This window comes from Ochotona princeps, chromosome 14 (assembly GCF_030435755.1).
Source record: "Ochotona princeps isolate mOchPri1 chromosome 14, mOchPri1.hap1, whole genome shotgun sequence".
Classification (NCBI taxonomy): domain Eukaryota; kingdom Metazoa; phylum Chordata; class Mammalia; order Lagomorpha; family Ochotonidae; genus Ochotona; species Ochotona princeps.
Window position 1 is genome coordinate 9,878,350 of NC_080845.1, and position 15,081 is coordinate 9,893,430.

The following is a 15,081-nucleotide window of genomic DNA, read 5'->3' on the forward strand; positions in this document are numbered from 1 at the left end:
TGTGTTTTCTATTCTTGGGTTGTCTCCTGGTTTATCATAACCATACCTTTGTACTGGAAGCCATTTGAAACACTTCCTGAAAGCAGGACTTTAAAAACAGATGTCTTCATGTTACAGTGCCTGTTCATGCATTACCTCACCACCCGCTTTGTCCTACTGAGGGGTGTTGTATCTCCTGGCTTCCCCCTCTCTCTTCCTCTGCAGAATGTCCCCAGTTGAGAAGACTCTCTCAATTAGGCACTCTGGAAAATGTCTCAAGTGTCTTCCAATCAGTTTCCTGAATATGTTCAGTAGTACTCTCGAGTTTTCTCAGGCTGTGACTGCCAACCATTGGACAACTTTTTTTTTGTTTTTTTCCAAGCTAACCTTTATAGTAACTTGAATTCTGCTAGTTGAACAAAAAGGGGCATTCCGGGAAATATGTGATTTTGGGGAGGGGGTGCTTATTAACTAATTATAGTAGAAAGCCCTTACCCATGTATGATTTAATTCAGTCTTCAAGACTGTCTTCATGGAAGGTTTATCACTATTGTCAACTACATTTTCAGAAGCAAAAGTCAATGTGCAGAGAGGGAAAATGGCCTACCCCAGTCACACAACTAGTGAGTAGCAGGGCCAAGCTCAGGTTTATGGATAAACGCTGTCCCCTCGCCCCTACCCCTACCCCTGACTTCTCACACTCATCCAGGTCTCCTCTCACTGTGGGGATCCCTGGATGAGTGGAATGCCAAGCAAGTGCCCAAGGAAGCAGAGGCTGAGGGACTCAGGGGTGTCCTCCTTCATGTAGCTGGAGCACTTCACTTTTGCTTTATGAACTGGCGGTTTTAAACTATATATACAAAGTGATCTCTGCCATTAAACATCTTTGGAAACCCTCCAGTTTTGGGACTGCCTCGTTTTCCAAAAATGTTTGCCTTTTTTTTCATTTCTTAGAAATCCAGACATTGGTGACAGTAACACTCCGAAGGGCTGGTGGTTTCCAAGCTGGTTTAACAATGGGTAAGGTGGCTGGATGGTGCTCTGTGTGTGTCCCCAGCTCAGTGTTTGTGGAGAGTCCAGATACAGAGGTTCCCTTGCCCGAGCTTCTCAGTCACTCAACCTTGTTTGCTTACTGATACCTGGTTGGCAAGTAAGACTAGTTGCTTTTGTTTTTCATCTTAACTTAGGGATGACACCTGGGTTAATGTTTAGATGGCAGGAAAGATAACCCTAGAAAAAAGTTCTTAGGAGATCTGCTTTATCAGGTTTCCTCCAACCCCCCCATCCCCACCCCCCACCTGCAATAGTCTGAAGTTTGTTGGGTCATTAAATTGTTAGCTGTGCTGATGTGGAAGAGTAATAAAAAGGTGGGAAGTACGCTTTCAAAGTATGTCTTTCTGAGTGATTGTTCAGTGATGTGTATCTTTTCGTAGCTAGTTCGCTTGGTGCACACATTCTATCAGAATATTTTTTTAAAGCTTTGTTTTTACAGAGATAGAGGGAGAAATAGAGATCTTGCACTTGTAGGTTGACTCCCCAGATGGCCAAGCCAGACTGAAGCCCAAGAGCCAGAATCTTCATCCAGGTCTCCCACATGGATTCAAAGGCCCAAAAACTTGGACCATCCTCTGCTGCTTACCCAGACACATAAGCAGGAAGCTGAACTGGAAGTGGAGTAGCTAGGTCTTAAACCAGAGCCCATATGGGATGCCAGTGTTGCTTAATGTGCTATGCTGCAGCTCTGGCCCTGAAACATGTTTTAATGAGATATTTATCAACTGTCCTGTCACGGTGAAGTCCCCCTCCCTGCCATTCCTGACTTGCTTTCCCTTTGTATTTAGGACCCACAGTTATCAAGAAGAAGAAGAAGAAGACATAGATAAAGAAAAGAGAAGAGAAAAGGAACAAAGAACAGAAGATGATGAAGAAGAGCTTCAGCTCTGGGAATGGTTTAATCCTAAGTAAGACAAGACAGAAATGTCACTGGAAGTGCAGTGAACCATAACTCAGCAGGACGGGGTGGGGACTGGGTAGACAGCGGAACCATTCAGAACATCCCTGGTTTAGAAGAGTCTTAGCATGGCTTAAACCTTTTTGGTTAAAAAAAAACCTTAAACCTTTTTGGTTAAAAAAAAAAAAACCCACATAACTTATATCTGGATATTTGAACCAAGTGGGTTAGATAACCGGATGATTCTAACAGCAGTTAGCTAAATGGTAATGGAAGAATCATCAGTCACAAAGTACGGGGATGGGAGAGGTCTTCCAGGACAGTGAATCTGGAGTGAAAAAGAACATTCTCTAAGATACTTGTAAAATAGGAGTAGTTATTTCAAATCTCATGGGGCCAGAAAGTCATTCATTGGACAAGAATACAGTAAGGTTTATCAAAACTTACACGCTGATTGGCATTTTAAAAACTGGTGACTGGCACCAGCTATGAGTGTGTTCAGGAATCAGTTTAATGGCTCAAAATCAACTTCAAAATAAAGTGGCATAAGATATCAGTGGGTATCACATGAACTAAGGATAATTGTTCGGGGAAATTTTTGTTTCTGTAGACAAGCGTGTACATGCATTTGCTTGTGACGTAGAACATACTTCTCACTGTGCTTGTCACAAACAAGCAAGGCATTGTGTTAGACAGGATGACTCCTGTGTTAGCAGACAAGAGGACTCAGCTCAACAGGGTCACATTCAGGAAACTCATGATCTTAGAGTGGCAACAGATGTGAAACTGGCATTTGCCAAGGTTGGGAAAGAGGTGTAATTGACCTGACTGCATGTGAGGTGAGAGCTTGTCACGGTGAAGCCTGGTGGATGCTGCTGCCACTGATCGGGAAAGGAACTGGAGGAAGACACATGGGCCTAGGTGCCAGCAGAGGTGATGAGCTCCATTAGGGACTTGTGGGGGTTGAGGTGCTTGTGGGGGGCATCTGTAGAGGGTGCCCTGGAGCTTGGCAGGAGGCACAATGTAGCATAAGGATGGGGGATGAGGCATGACCAGAGTGCATGCGGCAGCTCGATGTGCTGGCCAGATGAGGCCACCCAGGGAGAAAAACGGGACAAGATCCTGTGACATCAACATTTAAGGGGCTGATGGAGGAAGAGAAATCTCCAAAGAAACTGTGACAGCTGTGCAGGGAAGAGGCAGCTCAGGAGAGAATGGTGTCTATCCCAGGGGGAGGCATCTTGGGCTCCAGAGAGACTGAATGTATTCTGGCGAGTTCTCTTCTTGTTTTGGAATAGACACAAGGGTGAGTGGACAATTTGAACATTTATGATATCATTTGCAGGCCAAATGACATGATCAACTTAAGAATTATTTATTTACTCTTGAGTCCTGCTGCAGTTGATTGTTTGAGTCTTGTGGGTTATGATGATAAAGACCCCTTGATCCAGAGGTTCACCCATCCAAGAAGCTGAGCTCAATCTCTCTCTTTCTACTTCTCCTCTCTGCCTGCATTCTAAGCTGTTTCCTGGCTTGAGTTGCTGATAGGTTGAAATTGTCAGTAGAATTGAATAATTAACAGTTGGGAAATATAGTCAATTAATTTTTAATTAACATTAAGTTTTAATATTGCTACTTTTTCTTCCTGCTGGAGATAGCGCTCTTTCTTTTTTTTTTAAAGATTTATTTATTTTTTATTACAAAGTCAGAGGAGGAGAGACAGAAAGGAAGATCTTTCCTCCGATGATTCACTCCCCAAGTGACTGCAACGGCTGGTGCTGCGCCAATCCGATGCCGGGAACCAGGAACCTCTTCTGGGTCTCCCACGCAGGTGCAGGGTCGCAAAGCATCGGGCCATCCTTGACTGCTTTCCCAGGCCACAAGCAGGGAGCTGGATGGGAAGTGGAGCTGCCGGGACTAGAACCGGCGATCATATGGGATCCTGGCGTGTTCAAGGCGAGGACTTTAGCCGCTAGGCCACGCCGCCGGGCCCGAGAGCACTCTTTCAAGTAACCAAACTGGACACTGGTTTTCTGACACGGTCTTTCCAAAAGAAACAGACTGAGTGATCATACAGTTGAGGACTCTACAGCAAGCAGGTTGAAGACCTGCTGGGAGTACAGCATTGTCTGACCTTAGTCATCAGTTCTCTAATCGCGAGGCTTTAGCCCTAGTTTGACCCTTTATATAAATTAATTGATGAAAGACTTGATTCCTTTGTCCTTTTTTCCCATCCCCATTTACTTTATTTGTACTTTGGGAATGATGGCAACACCCACCTCATAGGGTACAGGTAGAAATTAAATAAGAGAATCAAGGGGCCAGTGTTGTGGCCTAGCAGGTTAAACTTATGCCTGCGACACTGTCATCCTATTTGGGTTCCAGTTCAAATTGTGGTTGCTCCACTTTTGTCTGATTCAACTCTGCGTGCTAATGTGCCTGGGAAAGCAGTGGAGGATGGCCCAAGTACATGTGGCCCCTGCACTCAAGCAGAAGATGAGATAAAGTTCCTGGCTCCTGACTTCATTGTGATCCAGCCCTAGCCATTGCAGCCATCTGGGGAGTTAAAACAGTGAATGGAAAAATATATATATATCTCCTTTCCTCTGTGTAGCTCTCTCTGGTTTTCAAATATTTTTTTAAAAATCAAAGTCAAATACTTAGCCCTTTATTTAGTCCCAATAAATTACTCCCCCTTTTCCTTTTGATATTACTGTTTGCCAAATCTCCAGTTTCCACATAAGTACGAGATCTAAGCAGTGGGCTAGGTTAGCAGTGGCAAAGCACGAGAGAGTCGGGCTTTACAAACACTGGATATAAAATGTGTGTGTGTTGTGTGTGTTGTGTGTGTGTGTGCGTTTAGGGTTTTTAAAGTTTGGGGTCTTATCATTCAACTAAAGAAATAACTGCGGGACTGAAGCCCCACACAAGCTTCGAGAAACAACATCAGAGCTCAGCATTTCTCAATCTGCATCAGCTAAGCGGAATGAAAACAGTGTTATCTTTATTTCAGGACAAACCTGGGTTTTAACCTCAGTACCCTTAGCACAGCAGTAGTAAATGTCATTTAAGAAACAATATAGGGTGGAGGCTCACATCATGGAGTCCATAGTTAGACTATGGGTTTAAATCCTAGCTTTCCTGTCTACCAGCTGCATGACCTCAGGCAAGCTACTAAATGTCTCTGTGCTGCGATTTTTTTTTCCCTCCCATTGGTAAAATGGGAGTCAAAATAACACCCACCTCAGAAGGACTTGCCCAGTGCCTGGTCCAGCAAAAAGTGGCCACTCGTGTTTGCAGCTGTCATTATCAGCCATCTGCCTTGTGGCCTTGACCGGTTAACTTCTCAGAACCAAGGGTCTCTTACTTGGTTATAACATGTTGCAGGACAATCACAAGACTAAATGAGAGATCGTATGTTGTGGCACAGGTTGGTGCAGAGGCCACAGTGGCTTCTTTAGTGACCAGGGATACAGAGAGCATCTGTGGCCTTCAAGTAGCAGGGACAACTGGAGTGCTGAGGACCAAGTCATGTCTTGGAGACTCAAGACAAGACAGGGTGGGCCAGGAAAGCACCTGAAGCGGGTTTCCCTGCTCTGCCACCTGGACCAGCCTGCAGGTGGATTCCAGCTGCGTCAGGGAACTAGGAAACTGGTTCAGGACAGACGAGGGTAGGAGCACAGAGTCAGTTCAAGATTTAGAGTGCACATCTAAGGGACAGAGGGATGAAAACGAACCTCTTCTGAGATTTTTTTTTTTCTGCTGTGACGCAGGAGCTGGCTTTCCTCAGCCTTACTGTGAAAGAACCAGTGTGGCAGACAAATTGAGGGCAGCTTTGTGAACAGGTGTCCACTAGCAAGTGTAAAACGCAGAGAAAGCTCTCCTTGGCTCATGATTTGTTAACCTCTCTAGATGACGGCCACGCTGTGTCCAAATGAATACAGCTAGCAGGGTCCAAGACTGCTCGGATCACCTGCTTTTGCAGGGATGGGCCGAGACACTTCCTCCAGCAGAGCACAGACAAATACCACAGGAGGGTTCCAACCGCACCAATGATGCACCAGTTTCTGTTTCCTAACACGAAGAAATGTGGCCACTTCCTCAGCAAACGGAGTCTTGGCTGAGTGGCCATCTTCCCCCCACTCCCACCTTGAGCTCACCCTCCCCTGGGGCCTGCTGCTGCTCTGCCCTGTCTGCCTTTTCCTGGCACAGTGGCATGCTTTGTCACTGCTCTGACGTTGCTTCCTGTGTTTGTGTTGGCTTTGCCAAGCTCCTTTCAAGCTTCCTGAGTGCAGAAACACACCTCCCTCTGGCCCCTTTTGTGCTTGTCCTGGAGACAATGTGATTTCAGAGAGAGCCCTGTGGGCCAGCTGTAGTTTGTTGGGCTTCTGTCAAGTTCCTTCAATTTTGGGTGTCTCTGTCTCTTGTACAATGAATGGTAATACCAGAATGCCCTCAATCTGGAGTTCTGTTTGGCCAATAATCAGATTCCTGCCTGAAAAAACCCTTCTGGCAAAGGGAGAACAGGGATACCTTTTTTTTTTTTTTTTTTAATTGTTATTATTATTATTGGAAAGCCAGATATACAGAGAGGAGGAGAGACAGAGAGGAAGATCTTCCGTCTGATGATTCACTCCCCAAGTGAGCCGCAACGGGCCGGTGCGTGCCGATCCGAAGCCGGGAACCAGGAACCTCTTTCTGGGTCTCCCACGCGGGTGCAGGGTCCCAAAGCTTTGGGCCGTCCTCGACTGCTTTCCCAGGCCACAAGCAGAGAGCTGGATGGGAAGTGGAGCTGCCGGGATTAGAACCGGCGCCCATATGGGATCCCAGGGCTTTCAAGGCGAGGACTTTAGCCGCTAGGCCACGCCGCCGGGCCCAACAGGGATACCTTTTTACGTTTCAGCTCTAACAGCATCTTCCCATCCTCCTTAGTCAGCTTGGGGTCTTCTCAGAACCAAATGGTACCCCCAGGGATAAATCACATAAGGATGCCTCTGTCAGCTTAGGGCTAAGGAGAAAGGGAGAGAGATTTGTAGTAGGAAGACAAACAGAGCAGAAGAGAGGAATGGAGGTGTGAAATACACAAGTAAGAGATCAATGAAGGTACCCCAAGGCAGCTCTCGAGGCACCAGTGCCTCCTTGAAGATGCCACATGACCCAGCCAGCTGCCTGACTACAGCAACAGTCAAGTTTCAAGTCCAGTCACTATAGATGGCACCTGCTGCATTTTACTCCAGGCAGTCTCTGTCCCATCTTACAAAGATATCCTGATTCAAGGGTCCCTGTTTTTTTTTTTTTTTCCCACCAGGAAACGCCCAGAGGTTGTGACAGTGACCGGATGGAAGGCGCCGGTCGTGTGGGAAGGCACTTACAACAGAGCCATCCTGGAAAATTACTATTCCAAACAGAAAATCACTGTGGGGTTGACAGTTTTTGCTGTTGGAAGGTAAGTGTTGCCAATGACATTATCCTGGACTTTTGCTGTCTTGTTCCACTATCAAAATGTTTGTGAGGGAAGCCTGGCACTCAGAGTCGGCTTGTGAATGGAGTTGTCTGAATGACTGGAGAAAAAGCTGCTCAAGCGAGGCCGTTCTATTCTGTTTGCTGAGTTCCCAGAAGACTGAGAACACAACCATGATGAGAGAATCCATGCCCTTCCCCCTCAGAGTGGGGTCTTGGCAGAAATCCCCCATGCTGACTGAGCAGCACACTTGTAACCACTTCCCACATGGCCTCCACAGCATCCACTGGGAATTCCAGTAGTGCCAGCCGGTGAGATTTCTTGAATGAGTCTCCTTTTTCAGTTTCTGCACTCTCAAGGCTGAGGCGGAAGGATTTATAGCAAGTTCTGTGTGTAGAACAGTGGCCTAAGCACAGCCACCCTGTTGGAGTAGGGCTGACCACTGTTCCATGGGTTCCTCAGGTCACTTCTGCCTTACCAGGCCTAGGGAGCCTGTCCCTGGGAGAACTGACTAACTACAACTTGTTCTTGCAAAAGCTGAGCAAGTTCCCTTCCATTTCCTTATTCAAAACATTTGATGCAGAAAAATGGGCAGTAACTCTTGCTTGAACGTTTTAACTGTAATACTAAGTTTTTAAAATGACATACTTCAGAGCAGGTGTTATGGCACAGGGGGTTAAGCTGACGCTCTCTGCACTGGCATCCCAAACTGGAGAGCCAGGTCAAGTCCTAACTCTCCATTTCCTAGCCTTTTCACTACTAATGCTCCCAGGAAAGCAGCAGATGGCCCAAAGATTTGGGCCCTCATAGTCATGTGGGAGACCTAGGTGAAATTCCTGGCCTCTGATTTCAGCTTAACCCATCCTGGCTTTTGCTGCCATTTGGGGCTTGATGGAAGATACTTTCTCTCTCTATCCCCCTCCTCTCATTTTCTCTCTCTACCTTTTTCCCAATGTCCCATTTTCCCTCTCTCTTTACACTGTATTTTTTGAGGTTTTGGAGAATTTCACAGCTCTCCTTTTTATCAACCAAATAAGTAAACAAACAAAAGCCAAGAGTTTAAGTTTTTTTCCCCATCTTATCTCCTGGGTCTTTCTCTCTATACCTTTCCTGAAAAAGCCATATGTGCAAAGAGAATTGAAGTCTCGGGTTGATCTGAACTTGACCTTGATCAAGATAGGACCTAGAAGAAAGCTCTATGAAGATGGGATAGTTCATCTAAGATACCCTTCTGCAACCCAAAGCCCTCTGGCCATTGCTGTTACTATTGTTACAATACTGATTTCTTTTTTTTTTTTTTTTTTTGAAACTGAATGGAGATCTCTCTTGTGAGACTTAACAGAACCTTTGATGTAACTGTAGCTCTCCCAAGGGAGCCTGTATTTTTTTTTTTAAGGATTTTATTCATTTTATTACAGCCAGATATACACAGAGGAGGAGAGACAGAGAGGAAGATCTTCCGTCTGATGATTCACTCCCCAAGTGAGCCGCAACGGGCCGGTGCGCGCAGATCCGAAGCCGGGAACCTGGAACCTCCTCCAGGTCTCCCACGCGGGTGCAGGGTCCCAATGCATTGGGCCGTCCTCAACTGCTTTCCCAGGCCACAAGCAGGGAGCTAGATGGGAAGTGGAGCTGCCGGGTTTAGAACCGGCGCCCATATGGGATCCCGGCGCTTTCAAGGCGAGGCCATGCCGCTGGGCCCTACAATACTGATTTCTAATGTCATCAAATGTGCTGATCTTTGGAGTCAAGTGGTATCTGTAATAAGGAAGGCTGACTGGAGTTTTGGCATTTTAACTGGAAGCATCTGTCCCTTTGCTGGTCGGAAGAGCTAATGTTCATGTCACCTGATCCTAAGGCACAAAGAGGGACAAGCCAGCCATGTTGCAGACTGAGCTGATCCTGGTGTTTCCCAAAAGAACAGAACATTGCTCACTGCCTCACAACGACTTCCAACTGCAACTCTGCAGAACTAAACTGTGCCGCAAACCCCGGGGGAAATGCTGTGCTCTCAGCTGAGACAAGAGGGCAGTTTGTACCGACTAGCAATAAATCTCACTTAAAGAAATGGGCTCAGACTTTGAGGAAGTGTCATGTTTTGCTTTTTTTCAAAAACAATTATGCCTGGAACCAAGTGCAGTACTTTAATCTCTAAGTACTATTAAAGCTCACAGTGACTCTCACCCCACCTGTCCTCCACACCAATATTATTTCCCAAGCTCCAGGACACAATACATTTTTCTGAACATTCATTCGTACCAAATAATTTCATGACCATGAGCCCTAGAACCTTGTAAAAATTGCTCTTTGTACTGCTCAGATAGGTTTTCTCCACATAAAGAATCAATACGGACCTGGCATGATAGAGTAATGGTCAAGGTCCTCGCCTTGAACATGCCGGGATCCCATATGGGTGCCGGTTCTAATCCCGGCAGCTCCACTTCCCATCCAGCTCCCTGCTTGTGGCCTTGGAAAGCAGTCGAGGACAGCCCAAATCCTTGGGTTCCTGCACCCATGTGGGAGACCCACAAAGAAGTTCCTGGCTCCTGGCTTCAGATCGGCATACCTCCAGCCATTGCGGCCACTTGGGGAGTGAATCATCGGATGGAAGATCTTCCTCTCTGTCTCTCCTCCTCTCTGTATATCTGCCTTTTCAATAAAAATAAATAAATCTTAAAAAAAAAAAAAGAAAAAAAGAATCAATACTAGAAGACTTTGGGGGCCAACATTAAAAGCAGTTTCTTTTGTTAGCAAAGAAAGGAAATTCAAGACGTAATAAATACAAAAAAGAAGTAACAGTCACAATACTTACAGCAAATTAAATTCAGTCCACATGCATGTCCTTGAGTCTTGGGTTCAGAGGAGGTATGTTAAGCCATCTAATTTCTTCTTCCTCTTTCCTATAATCTCCAAAGCATGACTTAAGATGACTTGTGGCTCTGGCCTACAGAACATATTAATGTAGTGTTTTTTTTATGAATGAACAAACAGCTAGTTAAAAATACCACTGAATACTTATTAAAATGGTCCAAATCAGAAACAGTGACAACATCAAATACTAGCAAGAACATGAAGAAGCCGGAACCCTTGGTAACTGTTGGGAGTGGCTCTGGAAGACAGCTGGGTATTTATTTACTTTAAAGATTTATTTATTTTTATTAGAAAGGCAGATTTGCAGAGAGGAGAGACAGATAGATCTTCCATCTGCTGGTTCACTCCCCAAATGACTGCAACAACATGAGCTGAGCTGATCCAAAACCAGGAACCAGAAACCTCCTCCAGGTCTCCCACATGGGTGCAGGGTCCCAAGGTTTTGTGCCATCCTTGGCTGCTTTACCAGGCTACAAGTAGGGAAGTGGATGGGAAGTGGAGCAGCTGGGACAGGAACTGGCATCCTTATGGGATACTGGTGCTTGAACGTAGAGGATTAGCCAGTTGAGCCATTGCACTGGCCCCAGCAATTGGGTATTTATTATAAAACTAAACATCCTGTTACCATTCAGACCAGCAATTGCGCTCCCCTGGTACTCAGATGAGTTGAAAACTATGTCCACACAGAAGCCTGCACATAGATTACTATTCCAACTTTATTCATAATTGGCCGAAACTGGAAGCAATCATGTTGTCCTTCAGTAGGCACATGGAAAAACAAACTGTGATACATCAGATAATAAAATATCTCCCAGTGCTTAAGAGAAATTAACTGCCAAACCAAGACATGGACTCCCTTAAATGCATATTATTAAGCAAATAAGCAAACCAGAAAAGGCTACAAACATACTGTATGATCCATCTATATGACACTGTGGAAAAGGTAAAACTATAGAGATAGTAAAAATATCAGTGGTTACAAGAGGTTGGGGGAAGGGAGGGAATGAATAGGTAGTTTGCCAAAGCCCAGGGAATTTACAACAGGAAGAGTGAACCCTACTATAGACTATCACCCCGGAGTGGTGATTGCCTGCCAATGTAGATTTGTCTGTTATAATCCACATACTACTCTGATGCCAGGATATTAATAGTGGGGGTACTGCATGGCATGTGGCAAGGCAGTAAGTATAAGGGAACTCTTAGTACTTCAGATCAGTTTTGCTGTGACCCTGAAATTGTTTTTAAATAATTAATTTTCTTTTAAAGAAGTGGGCAGGCATGTGGCATAAGAGCTAGATACTGCCTAGGGTACCTGCCTCCCCCATCAGTGCCTGAGTTTGAATTTTAGCTCAGCTCTCAATTCTAGCTCCTTGTGAATGTGCACTCTGGTCTGAGCAGCTGATGGCTGAAGTAGTTGGGTCCCTGCCATCCATATCAGATACCCAGGTTGAGTTCACCACTCCTGGCTTTGTCCTGGCCCAACTCTGGCTGTGGTGGGCATTTGAGAAGTAAACCAGAGAATGGAAGATTTTCTCTTTGCCTTTCACATAAAAGTTTAAAAGTTTTAAAAATAGTGAAATAACAGGTAACTTGTGTTTGGATGGATTGGCATTTTGGGTAACTACAGGGAGCGTCAGAAGATGACCATGTAATGTAGATGGAGATCCATGTCTCATTGCCCTCTGTGTCACATGAGAGAGTGCTAAAGATCGAGTTCCATACCTCAGTGGACCCAGGGGGTCACATCATCCTTTCATCTGGACTGACAATAATAATAATATTGGAGTAAGTATTGGAGTTTTTAAAAATTAGAACCTCTTTGTCCAAAGTTTGAATGTGTTGTTACCTGAGACAAAGGAGTAGGTTAGGCACAACGCAGTAACTGCCTGACGCTTAAAGCTGGTGTTTGAGGTTGTGCAGGCTCTGCGCTGCCTACATACTACACTGTAGAAGTAGGAAGACTTAGGTACCCAGGCACCTACACCATTAGAAGCCACAGGCCTCCAGACAGATGTTGGAATACAGCCTGCACTACTAAGCTTACTGGAAGGCAGACCAATTGAAAACACGTGCTTTCTTTCTCTCTTGGACTGGCCAGCTTCCAATAGCGAGAGGACAGGGCTGTGCACGCCCAGTTACTCTTCCAAAATTGGCAATCAAGTAAGTCATTCCACCCCAAGGACTGAGTGACTGAATAGTGGCTAGAAGCCAGGAGCGTTATACTAACAGATGTCCCTGCACATGAAAGGATACATCTGGGGTGGAAAGAAATCTCCCTAACTGTAAAATAGAGACAGGATGGTTATAACAGTGTGTGGTCCCATGCGGTAATCCTGGAGCTTCACTGTTTTGTGTTCTTCTTCATTTCAGATATATTGAGCATTACTTGAAGGAGTTCATCACATCTGCTAATCAATACTTCATGGTTGGCCACAAGGTCATATTTTACATCATGGTGGACGATGTCTCCAGAATGCCTTTGATAGAGCTGGGTCCTCTACGTTCCTTCAAGGTGTTTGAGATCAAGCCGGAGAAGAGGTGGCAGGATGTCAGCATGATGCGCATGAAGACCATCGCGGAGCACATTTCTGCCCACATCCAACAAGAAGTGGATTTTCTCTTCTGCATGGATGTGGACCAGGTCTTCCAAAACAACTTTGGAGTGGAAACCCTAGGCCAGTCAGTGGCTCAGCTGCAGGCCTGGTGGTACAAGGCAGATCCTGACGAGTTTACCTATGAGAGACGGAAAGAATCGGCAGCGTACATTCCATTTGGACAGGGGGATTTTTATTACCATGCAGCCATTTTTGGAGGAACACCCCTTCAGGTACTCAACCTAACCAAGGAGTGCTTTAAGGGAATCCTCCAGGACAAGCAAAATGACATAGAAGCTGAGTGGCATGATGAAAGCCACCTGAACAAGTATTTCCTGCTCAACAAACCCACTAAAATCTTATCCCCAGAATACTGCTGGGATTATCACATAGGCCTGCCTTCAGATATTAAAGTTGTCAAGATATCTTGGCAGACAAAACAATATAATTTGGTTAGGAATAATGTCTGACTTTAAGTTGTACCAGTAGGTTTCTGAAATTGAGAGTATTATTCTGGCTGCTTCTGCAGAAAAGTAACAATTTAACTTAAAAATCTACTAACAGAACACCAACACAGCAAACACACTTATTTTCCTTGTAACTTTGAGCCTTGTAATATGGGGAAATGAACCTGTGGTAATCACGTGTAAATTCCCAGTGATTTCTTATCTGTTCTGGGTTTGGGGAAAATACTATCAGGTGAATCAAAAGGAAACTATCATAGGCAAAGAAAAAGCCAGAAAAACTACACGTATCAGATACTGGAGTAAAGTGTGCCAAAGGAAGTATTTGGCAACAAGATATCACTAAAGGGGTTGGCCCCCTTGATTTCTGTGTCCTCTTGTGTTTTGGGTGAGTTTTAAGCAACATAGAGTTGCTTTGCAGCAGGTGAACTCAGCAGTAAGGACACCATCTTCCTTGGTCATTCCAATGAGCTTCAAAGCAGATTGTTTTAGGCCATTTGCATCCTCTTCCTTTGCCTCCTCAGGATGTTGTTTGTGAAAGATCAGTGGGGGTTCCTAGTGGCTGTCAAGGTGTGTGTTCCAAGTTCTTGGGGATCAGTGAGACAGAGGTTGCTCAGTGAGAACTGAAGACAGAACATCCACACCTAAGCCTGCCGTGGAATAGCAGAGAGAGTGGAAATACAGGTGGGCTTGGCTTGTCATTGTTGGGCAGCGTCACTGTGAGTGACACAGAGCATGGTTGGCACTGGACTGTGTCGCACATCCAGACACTGAACTGGAAGCGTTGTGCTCAGTCTCCTTGATTCTGTGACTAAGACAGCAGCAAGCGCTTGAATGGAAGGAGCTTCTTGCCTTGCTCAGGTCACACGCAGTCTGCTGCACTCTCCCGATCCTTGGTGAGGAGAAGGGGAAGACTCAAAGCAGATGGCTTCAAGGAGTTAACATTTTCAGTCCTTAGCATGCCGCTCGTTCTAGACCTCAGGATACCTTATGATAACCAGCTTGGAGAGCTGACAGCAACCAGTGGCCTGGAGAAAAAGCCCTTGTGTCAAGATCCTTGGGTTTCGCCGCGCTTCATTTGCACTGTGGAAGTATAACGACCAGATGTATTTGACAAAAAATGTTAACTGACACCCAGGTATCTGACTTAACCACATTCAGATCCTTTCTCTTAAGAGAAGCTGTGAAATCCTACATATTATTTGAATGAATCAAATGTCAGGTAAGCTAGGGGGGCAACATTTACATATGCACGTATATTTATATTTGGGTTGTGCTCCAGTTCAAGTCCTGTGTTGCCATTTGCAAGCCACTTATTTGAAGAGCCATTGGACTGGTTTGACACGCAATGCCTTCTAGGCTTCTTGGACAAAAAAAAGGAAGCTTACATTCTCCGTTTGTGTCAATGCCTCCTACTCTTCAGTTCCTGCTGAGAAGTCTCACATCTGACAAAACAAAGCAAAGCAAAAACCCTGATTCTGTGGGGTCTTGAAGAGGTGACTTCTGTCAGTTAAGAATATGGCTTCTCTGTTACTCAGACTGTCTTGGGTCCAGTCTAGACTAGGGGAGTTCAAAGATTCGAGTCTTGAACCAAAGAGTCAGCTCTCTCGAAAGTAGGGCTGATGTTTACTTTTTTGAGAATTTTCTGATTTTTAAATTATCCCAAGTGGGCGAATTAAATATCTCATTTAATTGATCATTTTAAATGTTTTTTTTAAATAAAATTCCTGATTTACAATTGAATAAATTATTTTCTCAGTA

The 15,081-nt window shown here is 45.1% G+C and overlaps 1 protein-coding gene across 3 annotated transcripts in view; it reads left to right on the forward strand.

Moving 5' to 3' along the window:
* GGTA1 (glycoprotein alpha-galactosyltransferase 1 (inactive)) overlaps positions 1-15,081 on the forward strand; it is a 67,313-nt gene extending 52,232 nt beyond the window's left edge. For all 3 annotated transcript variants that reach the window (XM_058672896.1, XM_058672895.1, XM_058672894.1), the window contains 4 exons: positions 934-999; positions 1,821-1,940; positions 7,239-7,376; positions 12,633-15,081. In XM_058672896.1, the coding sequence (XP_058528879.1) occupies positions 934-999; positions 1,821-1,940; positions 7,239-7,376; positions 12,633-13,326 (1,018 nt within the window). In that variant the 3' untranslated portion in view covers positions 13,327-15,081. The remainder of the gene's footprint in view (positions 1-933; positions 1,000-1,820; positions 1,941-7,238; positions 7,377-12,632) is intronic.